This window comes from Colobus angolensis, unplaced genomic scaffold, assembly GCF_000951035.1.
Source record: "Colobus angolensis palliatus isolate OR3802 unplaced genomic scaffold, Cang.pa_1.0 Scaffold7, whole genome shotgun sequence".
Lineage (NCBI taxonomy): Eukaryota > Metazoa > Chordata > Mammalia > Primates > Cercopithecidae > Colobus > Colobus angolensis.
This window is the reverse complement of record NW_012120709.1, coordinates 8,937,162-8,952,407: the sequence shown is the minus strand read 5'-3', so window position 1 is coordinate 8,952,407 and position 15,246 is coordinate 8,937,162. Positions and strand designations below refer to the sequence as shown.

Sequence of the window (15,246 nt, the reverse complement as noted above, 5' to 3'; positions counted from 1 at the left end):
GGACACTAATTTGGTGAGAAGAACAACAGAAAAGGAAGAGTTAAAGCAGGTAGAAGCCTCATGACTGAGAGTATAATATACAGCATTGTTCTCTCAGAAAAATTCAGAGGATTTGTTGAGAACACGATCTAAAACTCAGGGTGAGATGTATCGGATTTAAAGCAATGACAATTTTCACGGAGTTTCATAGAAATAAGCTAGTGCTCAGGGAAGAGGTCATAGTTGGAGGCTTCGTGGGTTTTGAATCTCCCACATAAAGGAGACAGTTAAAGATGTGGAGATGAAAAACAGCTCTGAAGAGAGAATGAGGAGAAAGAAAAAAAGTCTACAGAATGAGCCTAGGAAATAGGAGTAAAAGATTCAATAACAACCAGAGAGATTCAGCACTCCAAAAATAATAACAATAATAATAGCCAACACTTCGTGGTAATTTGCAATGTGCTATGTGTTGTGCTAAGCATTTTACAGACATTCACTCATTTAATCCACACTGTCATTGTCCTCAGCTGGAATTATAACTTAGTTCTGTTTGATATCAGAGACAAAATCCCTGTAGTGGAATCCCAAATAAATCTCAGGAAAAAAGGTGTATTTTTTTTTTTTTTAAGTGATCAACAGTGGAAAATGTTGACAAGGTCACCAGACTGAGGACTGAAGAAAAGGGACTGAGTAGCCAGGATAATTTAGAATGTAGTCACAGCAGAGCAGTGAGGAAGAAAGCAGATCATGGAAAAGGATTAAAGAGCAAATGGGGTCAGGCGCGGTGGCTCACACCTGTAATCCCAGAACTTTGGGAAAGAGTCAAGTGGATCACTTGAGGTCGGGAGTTCAAGAACAGCCTGGGCAACATGGTGAAATCCCATCTCTACTAAAAACACACACAAAAAAATTAGCCAGGTGTGGTGGCAGGTGCCTTGTAATCCCAACTTCTCAGGAGGCTGAGGTGGGAGAATCACTTGAACCCTGGAGGCGGAGGTTGCAGTGAGTAGAGATTGCACCATTGCACTGCAGCCTGGTGACAGAGCGAGACCCTGTCTCAAAATAAATAAATAAATAAATAAATAAATAAGAGCAAACGAGGGGAAACAAAAGAGTTGAGACACAGCATTCACTTGAGAAGCTTGTTAACAACAAAAGAAGTTAACATAATAGTTGGCAGTAATAGCAGGGCCAAGAGAGGATTTCAAAGAGGGAACTGTTCATGTTTGAAGACAGCGGAGGAAAAGAAATACAAGATGTTACAGGAAGGGAAACAATAACAGTAACCACTATTTCTGGAGAGTAGATTTGAAATTGGGAATTCCCAGGATGCCATGGGCTTGAGGTAAGCCCACCGTGGAACAGGAGGAAGTCTTCCTCCTTCTCATTCTCCCTGGCGATGTGTCTTTTCTGGCTGGAAGGTTGCTTCCCTGAAAGCCAACAGATGGCATTGTGTTTACTTAGAGCGGTTCTCTGTGGTCTATGAAGAATTCAGATAAAGAAGCAGAGGTGAACTAAGATCCCTGACTCATTGTCATTTCTTCTGAACCACCTGATTCTGAGAGAGGAGGGGCCCTTTACATGTTCACAGGTTATGGTTTATGAATATGGATTTTCACAGGCTCTTCAGATGGGTACAAACACTCTTAATTTAAGGACACTATGCACAGCTTTGACTATCATTAATCTATACCACTGGCTACACATGGGTTTTTAGTTGTATGAGCTATATTTTTCTCGGGTTCAATGAGGTGGATGATGCATGATTGATTTCTTGGATTCTGACACATCCTGAACTAAGCAACCCTGGTTAATGTGTCCCACAGAATGAATGGCTTCTCAGCCAATGACACGACAGTTTGTACTTCAAAGTTTCCAGTGAAAAAAACTAAGAAGGAAACTTGGCTATATTGATAAACTCTAAGTTTATATTCTGCATATCACCTATTAATAAATTTGTAGAGTAAAAACATGTCTTTTTAAAGTATCTACAAATAAGGGTAGTCCTGAGTTTATAAAACACTTTCATATGCTCTATCTCAGATGATCCTTTGAAGTGTTTGTGCAGATATTATTCTCACTCTTATCTGACAGTAGGAAATTGAGTCTCAGAAAAATTGAATGACTCACACGAGGTCACATAGCCAGTTATAAAACAAGGCTTCAAGCATTCCTTGTTTTGTTCACCGCATCACATTGCCTGATCTCAGGGGAGTGAGCAGTAATTAAACAGAGCATCAAAAAGATAAGAGGCCGGCGTGGTGGCTCATGCCTGTAATCCCAGCACTTTGGGAAGCTGTGGCAGGCAGATCACTTGAGGTCAGGAATTCGAGACCAGCCTGGCCAACATAGTGAAACCCCGTCTCTACTGAAAAAAATACAAAAATTAGCTGGGCAGGTGTGGTGACACATGCCTGTAGTCCCTACTACTAGGGAGGCTGAGGCAGGAGGAATCGTTTGAACCCAGGAGGCAGAGGTTGCCGTGAGCTGAGACTGCATCACTGCATTCCAGCCTAGGGACCAAAGCAAGACTCCATCTCAAAAAAAAAAAAAAAAAAAAGATAGAGGAAAGACACCCCTTCCCACAAGCAGGAAAGAGGATGACAGAGATCAGAATCTAGGAGAGTGTGAGACTAAAGAGGATGAAAAAGTGGGCCACTCATTCAGCTTGTGCTAAGTTGCCTTGATTGTCCAGCAAATAAAGGGTAAAGGCATCTCCTGAAAATGAAAGACTAATGGGATTAGCTTAGGTAGGTGGAGAATGATGGCTGGGTATAACAAAAGAAGACCTTTAAGGCTTGGCAACATGCATCAAGTCCCTGGATGCAGCAGGCACCATGCTAAGCCCAAGGATAAAAAGATGAATAACACACGATGCTGGAGGAGGAGTTCAAGGAACTAGCAAAGAGCTGCAAGAGGCCAGGTGAAAGTTACCAGAGACGGAATCTCAAATTCGATGAGTTAGTTACTGTTCTTTGGTAAAAGCAAATGAAAATTTCAAAGAATATGAAACTCGTTGACCAAGTAAGTTCCAGTCATCTCTCTGGCACTCATTCATTTAGCCAACAAATATGTATTGAATCTTGACTATGTGCCAGCACAGCATTAGATGTGGGTACATGAAGATAAATAGTGCAGCTAAATGTCTAATCAGCAGATCTAAAATATCAATAAACTACATTGTTTTGCCTTATCAAAGATCAAATTATGGACTAGTGATATAATCTATTTATTTTCATTCCAATACATCCTGCAACTGTTCTTTCCAAGAGGTTTATAGATTTTTTTGTTTATATTTTAAATCCATTCACAGATGTATAAGGAAGTTACTTGCTATAATTGTTTTTGTGAGTTTTACTTCACTTATTACTACAATCTATAGCTCTAAGGATGCAAATTCTCTGAGTATGTTACTGTTTTATTGCCACATCATTTTTTTCATTAGTTTACTGAAGTTTTTCATGACTACAGATTATTTTTGAAATTTGTGATAATTTGTCCAGGCACAGTGGCTCACACCTGTAATCCCAGCACTTTGGGAGGCCAAGGCAGTGGGATCACCCGAAGTAGGCAGTTCAAGACCAGCCTGACCAACATGGAGAAACCCCATCTCTACTAAAAATACAAAATTAGCCAGGCGTGGTGGCACATTTCTGTAATCCCAGCTACTCAGGAGGCTGAGGCAGGAGAACTGCTTGAACCCACGAGGCAGAAGTTGCCATGGCCTTAGATCACGTCATTGTACTCCAGCCCGGGCAACAAGAGTGAAACTCCATCTCAAAAAAAGAAAAGAAACAAATTTGTGATAATTTATATAAGTGATGGATAGCATTTATTTCTATCCTATGTGCACACTATATACATTATACTACATCATAGTGGTGTTTAAAGCAGGGTTTCTTAACATTAACACTACTGGTATTTCGAACCAGATAAGTCTTTGTTGTGTTGAGCTGTCCTTTGCATTAGGATGTTTAGTGGCATCCCTAGTTGCACCCATTAGACTCCAACCGCACTGCCCATCCCCAGCTGTGACAACCAAAATTGTCACCAGATATTGCCTAATGTACCCTGGGGTGCAAAATCACACTTGATTTAGAGTGATTACTTCAATTTAGTCTTCACAATATCCTACATCAAAGTTTCTTTAGTAAGGAATTGAAGAGCCTACCACTTGTGAAAAGTTTAAAGAGTACGGTTCCCCTTTGCCTGAGCTCTTAACTACTATGCTTTACTACCTCTCATGTTGAGTCATTCAGGACATCACTGTCCCATAACTTCAAATAAAAAGTGGGACTTAGCTTTGCCTAGAGTTGCTTGTTGATTTTTAAGTGAGAAATGAAAGAAAATGCACATGGCTTTAGAGTGATCAAAGAGAAAGCAGCTGGAAGTCAACTACACCTCATCAGAGACATCATTCAGACACAGCCTAGTTTTAGGAAGACATATCTGCTCCTCTACCTCCCCACTTTCCCCACATGGCCTCATCATTATAATATTCTGAAATGCACACTTTGTGTCTTAGCACAGCAACTTATAAGAGACAACATTTCAGAGCTGTGTATTGAATTGCATTAATTGGAATACAGTTGCTATTCAGGTTTCATCCCAGGTTCTCAATTAATCCAAGAAGTAGTTGCTGAATTCCAGATACCCAAAACTGTGTTCATTACGAGGTGGTGAGAGAAAAGAGAAAAGGGAAGTGGCCCCTCTGGACTTCAGAAAAGCCCACGTCTGATTGGACAAAGGGTCAAAGTACAAAGAAAAACCAGAGATCACAAGACTGAGCTTGAGCAAGGGGGTGAGATTGGGCATGTGACCAACATCAAGGCAGCTGAAGCCTGAGCCAGGCCCTGTCTGCCCCTCACCACCCGGTGACCTTTGGGCCCAGCAGCCTTTCTGGATCTCAGTTTTTCATCAGTTAATACATGTGTTTTAGATAAGGCTGTGATGTTTGGGGCTTGTGTATTGACTATGGTGGGTGCCCAATTAGTAGGTAATTAAGGCCTAAACAAATAATACCTTTTCAAACAAATGGTATCTATCCATACGGCACCTTATAGTTTATAATACACTTTCATATTCATTATCTCATTTGATCCTTACAATGATCTCATGATATTGGCCAGGAAATTATTTTTCCCATTTAAGATGATTAAACTGAGGCTTGGAGAGGCTGGTCAGCAGTGGAGTTAAAACTCTAGTCCACATCTTCTGAAACACAATGTGCTTTTCCTTCTGCACCATGATGCCTCTTATGAAACATGAGGAAATACTTATCTTTTCTCAATATATCCCTTTTTTGATTTTATCATCAGCTTAAGTTGCCTCATCGGGGATACCTTTATTAAGCCCCTAAATGCAATGGGATATATCCTTCTTGTGTGTTCTCAGAGTATCCTGAACTTAACTCTTTGTAGCACCAATCACTCTGATCATTACTAATCAGTCTCTACTACTAGAGTATAAACAATTGAGGGCAGGGCCAACATCTTCTTCAGTGTTTCGTTCTTGATGTCCACCACAGTGCCTGATGATAGGTGCTTCATAAATATCTGTTAGATTAACTGAATAGGAAAACTCAGCATAAAATTTGGAGAATTCCTGAACTAGCCACTAAGAAAGTTCAATGTCAAAATTTTATTACAGTTTCCCAGTCCCCAAATAATCCTATGCATTAATTCTGGGTTCCTAAGAAGCCAAGTAAATTATTCATGTTTTATCAAAATGATTTTCATCTTCAAACTATAAAATAGAGCACATTTACATTGTCAGTTTCAATCTAGTACCCTCACAGGTATACTGCCACAATTTTATGACTATAATATTGGATAAATGGATAGATGAACTGCTAAACCTTAAATTAATATGTGTGTACTAGATTTTCTGTTAACTAGATAACAGGTTTATGGATGCAAACACTTCCAGAAGACAATTATGTAGGCAACACCATAATTTATGATTATTAATGTTTTTGCTATTTTTACAGGGTCTAATCAGCATGACTCGACCACAGACTTCTGGTTCATGTACATACTATCCATAATGTCCACCTTCTGGATCATAGTTACCTTTGTAAGATTTTAACTTTTAAAAGATCAGAAAAGGAAAGAGAAATTTGTATCAGGTGATATTTGGAATGGGGGGGATGCATAGCTTAAATGTGTAAATAATTGATACTATTACTTTGCTATATTCTTTCATTATTTTGAACACCCTTAAATAAATGAAGGAGAGGGGATCACAGAAATGCTAAGGCAATGAAAAGTGAGTAGAAACTGTTTACCAAGGTCCAAAAAGTTGTGTTTTTCCTTACAAACAAGGCAAGAGTGGGCTGAACACCGTCATTCATGTCTGTAATCCCAGCACTTTGGGAGGCCGAGGCAGGTGGGTCACTTGAGGTCAGGAGTTCGAGATCAGCCTGGCCAACGTGGTGAAGTGAAATCCTGTCTCTACTAAAAGTACAAAAATTAGCGAGGCATGGTGGCACACAGCTGTAGCCCCAGCTATTCGGAAAGCTAAGGCAGGAGAATCGCTTGAACTGGAGAGGTGGATGTTGCAGTGAGCCGAGGTTGCAGTGAGCCAAGATCGTACCACTGCACTCCAGCCTGGGCCACACAGAGAGACTCCATCCCAAAAAACAAGAAAAGAAAAAGAAAAAAAACAAGGCAAGGTGAGGGCAAAGGGCATTTAGCAAGTGGCCTCTGAGTACATTTCAGTCCAAGTGTAATTTTATATGTAAATCAATCATTGATCTTGATTTTTTTTTTTTTTTTTGATATGTCCCATAGGATTTTCTGGAGACGGCAGGTTCACTTGCGGACAGGAATTCGGCCCAGCACTATTACCAGCTCCTTCCCCCAGCTCATGTCCAATGTGGATGCAGCTTACGAAGTGGCTGAGAGGGGCACTGCTTACTTCTTCAAAGGTACCCTCCAGATCTCTCAATGAAAGAAATGGCAGGGCTGCAGTGCCCCCTCCATTTGGCATATCTAGCCCTGCCAGCATTTTCCAGTCATCATGGAGCACATTTCAGTTGCTCTTTGTCCTCAGGTTGGGTATGAAATGCCACCTACTTTTGTTATACCCGACATTGTGTAACAATGAAAGTGATGGCAGTGGCCATTAAGCTTCTCGGAACCAGGCCTGTTAGGCTAGTAAGGCACTGTGTTAGGTGATAGCGCCCAGGGAGCTAAAAACCTGGTCCCTGCCACACAGGACCTCTGCTCAGAGTGACAGTGTATACTCTACTGGGACACTTTAATAAATAAAAGCCAACGTAGAACTCAGTGGGAGGTAAACAATACCCTTCCTTCTATGCTGTGGTCATAAGCAGCCAGGAGACGAGGACACCTTTGACTTCAGGAGGTGGACACACATACCAATCTCTGGCTCTAGCCCTTTACTATTTGAGTGACTTTGCAATGTTATCTAATGGCTCTGAGCTCCAATTCTTCCTCTGCAAAGTGAGTATGGCAATACAAACCTTGAAGATGTGGTGTGACAATGGCTAGTCAATGGAAGCTATCCAGTAGGTGATAACTTAGCAGTTTCAGCTTATATGTTCTTGATACGGAGACATAAGGTTAGCAAGCAAGTGCCAATTTAAGTAAAAATCATGGCATTTGCATGTCACTTGCCCATTCTCTCTCGTAGATCTCTGAAGGTGAAATGAGATTATAAATGAAGGATATCTTGAAAGACATAACATGTTAAATGTAAAACACAATTGTATCAATGTTATTGCTTTCTTAAGGCATAACTAGGGAATTTTGCCTCCAGGGAAGTTTGAAGTCTTTTACTGAACTGAATAGTTAGAAGCTTATATCTCCTGTTGGGTTATAGCCATGGCAAGTATCCCATAAACTAATGCCATTTATGAGCCTTCATAGAAATCTTTATGAGAGAAGTGCATCAACATGTGGTGCAGAGTTTTCATAAACTTTAATTTCTGTTTTCAGGTCCCCACTACTGGATAACAAGAGGATTCCAAATGCAAGGTCCTCCTCGAACTATTTATGACTTTGGATTTCCAAGGCACGTGCAGCAAATAGATGCTGCTGTCTACCTCAGGGAGCCACAGAAGACCCTTTTCTTTGTGGGAGATGAATACTACAGGTATGCCTTTTTTCCTTTTGACTGTCTATATGTATTCAATGAGAAGGATTAAAACAACAACAACAAAAAAACACAAAACCCTTCCATGAAAGAGTGCAAGGCAAGTTTGCAACAGGCCCGTTGACTCTTTTCAGCCACTGGGGTGCCAATTACAGATGGTTGACTATCTTCAAGATATGGAATCATCCAAATAATGAGTGAAACCTTCATTCAACAATCCCATTGTTTGATCTCTAGGACATGACACATCCTGATCTTTCAATGCACTCATTAACTGGACACCTAGCAGCCTAAAAGAGTAGATGCAGCATCACCAAATCCCTAATTACCCTCTAAGAATGCCTGACTTTGCTATTATGTGAGCATAAAATGCATTCCACGATACTCCATGATTTGGGGCAAAATGGAGATGGTCCTGACCGTGGGTCTCTTTGAAGTATAGTTCTGCTGGAAGGAAAAGGCCTTATTTCTTAGTCCTTTTATCCAGCCTAGAATATGAGGATCCTTCTTATCCAAAGGAAACCATATAATTTCAATTCCTGTCCTCAGGGGCTTTGTATGAGCAAATCTGAATTAGATGTCATCTGTCATCCAATCACTGCACATAGGGTCACACCTTATCTTAGCTACTGAGTTTCTATCCTTAGTTGACTCACGTTGAGGAACGAGTGGAGCTCCTTCAAAGATTACCCCTGCCTCTGCACACTTTCCCTCTGTTCCCAGTTTTCTCTTTTTGCCTGTTTACCTGAACATCCGAAGAGAAAAGCAAAAGCAGATTCTAAGCAGGTGACAATGCTAGACACCTTAGGCTTGTGAAAGGGTCTTGAAGAAAACAGGAGAGCACCCAACTTTGTTCCCAGAACTTTCATTTTATTTCCTATCACATATTTTAAATAACCATTTTTGTGATATAGAAGAAATTTTAAAACAGATATTTGTCATCTTATTCTGATTCGTATTTTCTTCCCCAATTTGGAGTTGAGAAAATAATATAAGTGAGGCACACATATATTTCATAAGAAAGCAAATTTTTTTTTTTTTTTTTTTTTTTTTGAGACAGAGTCTCGCTCTGTCGCCCAAACTGGAGTGCAGTGGCCGGATCTCAGCTCACTGCAAGCTCCGCCTTTCGGGTTCACGCCATTCTCCTGCCTCAGCCTCCCGAGTAGCTGGGACTACAGGCGCCCGCCACCTCGCCCGGCTAGTTTTTTTGTGTTTTTTAGTAGAGACGGGGTTTCACTGGGTTAGCCAGGATGGTCTCGATCTCCTGACCTCGTGATCCGCCCGTCTCGGCCTCCCAAAGTGCTGGGATTACAGGCTTGAGCCACCGCGCCCGGCCAAGAAAGCAAATTTCTTGTATAAAGAAAGAATTGTAAACAAATATGGACTCTGCTGACTCTTCTGGGCCACTGAGAGCCATGGAAGCATTGCTCAGTGTCATGTGGTGTCATAAGCTGTCACTTCCAGACCAGTGTTTAAACCACTAGGCCAGCTATTTTTCTCTCAGACCTTCCTTTTTAAAACATGATGACAAGAATTCACTTATTGAGGCCCTAATATCTGCAGGACAGAATATGATTCTCTAAAGTCTTTCTTTAAGATAAGGTGGCTGTAGTCACAGAGCAGATATACAGGAAGATAGGTATTGAGAAATCCAATTCCCCTGGTGAATTTTCAGAGAATAAAATCAAGAGAAGCATGTGTAAGCATGTGTGTTGGAGTATGAGGGCGTTTATGTTAGGATTATTCAGTTAACGTTTTAAAGGGTATTCACAGTGTGATTCTCAATGGGCGAATTAACCACTCTCCCATTGTCTCTCTTGCCCATTTATCACCTGATCTTTGGTCTAATCTACCACCCACCAGCACCTGCAGTAAAGCATATACCTTCAGTCAGGCTGGATTGAAGCTTAACAGCTAAGTTAAGAGATGTGGGCAGAGGTTCAAAATTCTCTGTAAGTTTTAGGATGGGGAGGTCAAGGCTCTCTGATTTTAGTGATGCTCATTGCCCCCAGAGAAAATCATACTGTACCTTTCCAACTGGCCCTCTGTGAGTATCTACTAAGGAGAAGTCTTTCATAATCTAGATAAATAGATTCACCAAAAAGTTGGTCTAGAGCATTAACTAAAATGTTAACAAGCTCATTTTTCTGGTTAAGAAAGGCCATGGTAGGCACTTCTAACCTTCCCCGGTTAGGGAGAGTGTTAAGTGATACAATGCATGCAGACACAGACACCTAGCAGTGTCTGCGCAAAGTAGGTGCTCAAAAAGAGTTATTCTTCAGCAGCAGTAGGAACTTATATGGTAATGAACAAATAATTTCTTAACAACTTGTGATGCTTAGCAAATTGCTTAAACCTCAATATTTCTCTGAGCAGCGATTCAGTCAAAAATCTCATCAAAGGGAATTTCCTTTTTAAATACTGAAGGCCCCAAACATTAGACTGAAATTGCTGCTTTTGGCAAAACATAGACACTCCCATCAGCAATGGGAGTCTTCTACTTTACACACTCCAACACACATACTGGTGTTTGCACCAAGGAGTAAGACAACCCTGACCTATAGCTCAAAAGTTTAGAGAAAGCTATTGTACTGGCCCTATTCATAAACACCCCTGAATTCTGCACAGTATGCTTTACAGGGCTTCATATGTGTGACATCTTATTGTCATGTGAAGTCCTCTATTGGTTTGAAATTTAATTTAGCCATTAGTATCAGAAACCCCAAAATAATTGTGGCTTAAACACATGAGGGTTTGTTTTTCTCATATATGTAAAAAGTCTGACAGTTTGGTATGGCTGACTGGTGATCACCAGGGAGCCAAGTTCCCTTAAACATTTTGCTCTGCTATTCTTAACACATACTTCCATTCTTATGGTTGCCTCATGACTCGTGGTTGCCAGGGGAGCTTTAGTCATTACGTCCCTACTGTAGAAGGATGCAACTGCAAAGAAAGGACAAAGGAGACGAATGAAGTTTTGTAGGTAAGCACATGGCAACACTCAAAAATATGGAAGGTCCCAAGCCTCAAGTTATGGAATAAGAATTTCACTACATTGACATCCACTGAAAGTGTGTTAGATCTTACTCATCTTAGACATTTATCGGGTTCTTCCTTGCCCCTCATGCTAGTTCACTCTGTGACAGAGGAATGTGCCAAGGGAAGAAAAGTCTCTGGAAATTCTCCAAGAACTCTCAGAATTTGGACCCAGTTTTAGTGAATGAAATGCCACGAGGAAATGACCAAGGAACTTCCTCCACAGAGGATTGAAGGTTGGCTTGGGGCCAGGTTGGATTAGACTCTAAAAGGGAGAACCCATGTCTCTGTGTGGTAGTTATTTACAGGGGAGCAGCACACAGAAGACCACAATGTCAAATCCAAATAGGAGGCTCTACTATGTTGATGCCATTACATGCTACATCAGCAAATGACATATTGGTTAAACTTTGCCAGCTAGAGCCACTTCCCCTTACTTTTATTCCTTCCTTTTCTCTTTCTAGCAGGCCCTAATGGTTCCATCAGTTTTTCATTTTTTACATTATTTCCACTTCCTATGGCTAATTTCTTCTTTTAGATGTTCCCCCTTGCCTACCAGTAGCAGAACAGTGGCTACATCAAGGGATTTCTGGGGGAAGGGGGTGTCACCACCTCCATAATTCTTCAAGATAGTCAATGATTTCTGAATGTTATGCAAAGTGACTTGCAAATCTGCGGGTCCTACCCCTTTTCAATCATATTGCCCCTCTACCCTGAATCACTCTTTCTATACAGTCAGACTCAGGACATCATTGCTGCAAAGTAGAATATGTCTTCCACATTCTCTCTTTCCTGAATGCCTCAGAAATACTAGAAATAGATGTTTTTATTTGAGGATTTTATAGTCATCATAAATAAATAAATAATAAGTAACAAAAAGAAGTAAGATGAAATAGGGTTCAAAAATCTTGTTTCTTCACGTTTTAAATTTTAAAAAATTTATGACTAAACTACCACATTCAACCTACATTTATTAGATGTATAATGTGTCAGCCTGTGTGCTAGTGACATTCAAGAGAAGGTGTAGAGTTTGCTGGTTAAGAATGGGCAGAAGTAAAAGAGTCCTAGTGTTCACCTTAACTCTACCAACAATCATCTGGCAATTTGGATCACCTTTCTGTCTTAGTTTCATCATCTGCAAAATAGGGGTAGAAATACTATACACTTCCTAGAATTATGGCATTGAAAGAGAAAAATGTGAAATGCCTGTCACATAATAAGCATTCAGTTCATGTTGGGTGAACAGGTCTTACAGATGAGGGTAAATATATAGATAAATAACTAACAGAAATCCCAGTGCCAAAAGTGCCCTGATTCAAGACTTCAAGGAGATCAGTGGGTCAAAACAAAGAGGATATGGCCAACTTAGCAAAATTATCAGGAAATAATTCTTAGACGAAGTGATGGCTGAGCTCCATTTTGAGAGTTGTGTAGGAGTTTCCCAGACAGAGGCTGAGGCGCAGGTGGGTGGCTTCCAGGCAGAGAAAGCGGTTAAAGCAAAGGCACTGATGCACAAAATAGCATGTGAGCATGGGGAAAACCTCGAGCAGTTCAGTATGACTAGAATATAGACTAAAATCAAAACGGTGGCCCAAGGAAACCAGGGTACAGATCAGGTAGGGTCAATGCCTTTCTAGGGAGATCAGTGTTTATTCTGCAGAGAAGAGGGACATGTTAAATATCTTCGACAAGGGAGAAACTCAGTAAGATTCATGTTATAAAAATAATGCTCTGCCAGCAATGTGACTGATTTAGAGGGAAATGAGACTTGAAACCAGAAAAACTAGTTAGGCCAAAAGGCAGTGGAAAGCATACTCAAAGTTCTCAAAGAAAAAACTCAACCAAGAATCTTACATCCACCAGAGTTATCTTTCAAAAATGAAGGAGAAATGAAGGCATTCCCAGAGAAACAAAAACTGAGAGAATTTGTTACTTGCAGATTGCCTAACCAGAGATACTAAAGAAAGTTCTTTAGGCTGAAAGCAAGTGAGCCTAGATAGCAATTCAAACCCCCACAAATATCCAGAGAGCATCAGTAAGTGTAATTATGTAAAAGACAGCATAAGTGCACATTTCTTCTTCTTTATTCTCTTAATTTAAAAATGGAAAATCAATTATATTAAACAATGTGCATATTATTGCATAATTGTATTATTAAGGCTATAACATGTAGAAAGAAATATATTTATCAATAACATGAAGGAAGTAGGTGGGAGCAAAACTGTATTTGACTTAAAAAAAAATGACACTAGATGGTAACTAAATTTCACAGGAACAAAAGAACAGAACCAAAAATGGCAAATAAGACAATTAATATAACAAAAGCTGCAAATATATACATCCTCTCTTTACTCAGCTTCTTTAGAAGACATTTAAATTATATAAAATAATAATTATAACAATTAATTTGGGGCTTCAGATGTATATCGCTATAATACATATAATAATAACACAGAAGGAAGGGGAGAGAAATAGAGTTATATAGGAGTAATGTTTCTATATCTCACTGGAATTAATTTAGTATAAGTCTTAAGATTTTTGTAAGTTAAGATGTATATGGCAAACCCTACATCAATCACTAAGGAAATCACTTAGGAAAATATAGTTAAACAATTATAAAAGAAATTAAAATGTTACATTAGAAAATTTTTACTAATGCAAAAGAAAACAGTGAGGATGAACAGAGGAACCAAAAAGACATGAGTTATATAGAAAACAAGAAGTAAAATGGCAAGCATAAATCCAACTTTATCAATGACTTTAAATGTGAATAGATTAAACAATCTAATCAAATGGCAAAGACTGCCAGATTGGATTGTGAAAAACAAGACCCAACTATATGCTGTCCACAGGAGATACATTTTAGGTTCAAAGATACAAATAGATGGAAAGTAAAAGAATGGAAAAAATATGTCATGCAAATAGCAACTATAAGAAAGCTTGAATGGCTATACTATTATCAGGCAAAACAGACTTTGAAATAAAAAATGCTACTAGCAATAAAGAAGGACATTTTATAATGACAAAAAGTCAATATACCATGAAGACATAATTATAAACATATGTGCATCTAACACAGGGCCCCAAAAATGTATGAAGCAGTAATTGACAGAAATGAAGGGATAACTCAATAATGAAACAATAACAAAGATTTCAATACCCCACTTTCAATAATGGATAGGACAACTAGAGAGATCAACAAAGAATAAAAGACTTGAACAATACTATAAACCAACTAAACCTAACATATATCTATAGAATGCTATACCCAAAAAGAGCAGAATACACATTCTTTTCAAGTGAACATGGAACATTCCCCAGAATAGACTATATGTTAGGCCACCACACAAGTCTCAACAAATTTAAAACAACTTAAGTCATACAAGTATCTCGTCTGATCACAATAGAATAAAGCCAGAAATCAGTACTAGAAAGAAAACTAGAAAACTGACAAATATGTGGAAATTAAACAACACACTATTAAACAACCAATAAGTCAAAGAAGAAATCACAAGGGAAATTAGAAAGTACTTAGAAATAAATGAAAATTAAAATACAACATACCAGAACTTATGGGATGCAGTGAAAGCAGAACTCAGAGAAAAATTTATAGCTATAAATGCCTATATTTAAAAAGGAGAAAAATCTCAAATCAATAATTTCACCTTCCACTTTGAGGTAATGGAAAATCAAGAACATATTAAACCTAAAGCAAGAAGAAAGAAGGAAATATAAACATTATAATGCAAATAAATAAAATAGATGATAAATAAAGAATTTGAGAAAACCAACAAAATTAAAGGTTGGTTCTTTGAGAAAATAAACAAAAGTGACAAACTTTCTACTAGATTGACCAAATAAAAAAGAAAAAAAAAATTATTTTTTTGAGGCAGAGTCTTGCTCTTCCCCCCGGGGCTGGAGTGCAGTGGCGCGATCTCGGCTCACTCACTGCAAGCTGCACCTCCTGGGTTCACACCATTCTCCTGTCTCAGCCTTCCGAGTAGCTGAGACTACATGCACCCACCCCCATGCCTGGCTAATTTTTTTGTATTTTTTAGTAGAGACGGGGTTTCACTCTGTCGCCCAGGCCGGAGTGGAGTGGCACGATCTCGG

General features: G+C 39.3%; 1 protein-coding gene across 1 annotated transcript in view; it reads left to right on the top strand.

The window, feature by feature from the left end:
- Positions 1-15,246, top strand: part of MMP20 (matrix metallopeptidase 20) — a 48,780-nt gene that overhangs the window by 23,682 nt on the left and 9,852 nt on the right. Inside the window, exons 7-8 of the mRNA XM_011926628.1 lie at positions 6,771-6,907; positions 7,941-8,097. Of these exons, the coding sequence (XP_011782018.1) occupies positions 6,771-6,907; positions 7,941-8,097 (294 nt within the window). The remainder of the gene's footprint in view (positions 1-6,770; positions 6,908-7,940; positions 8,098-15,246) is intronic.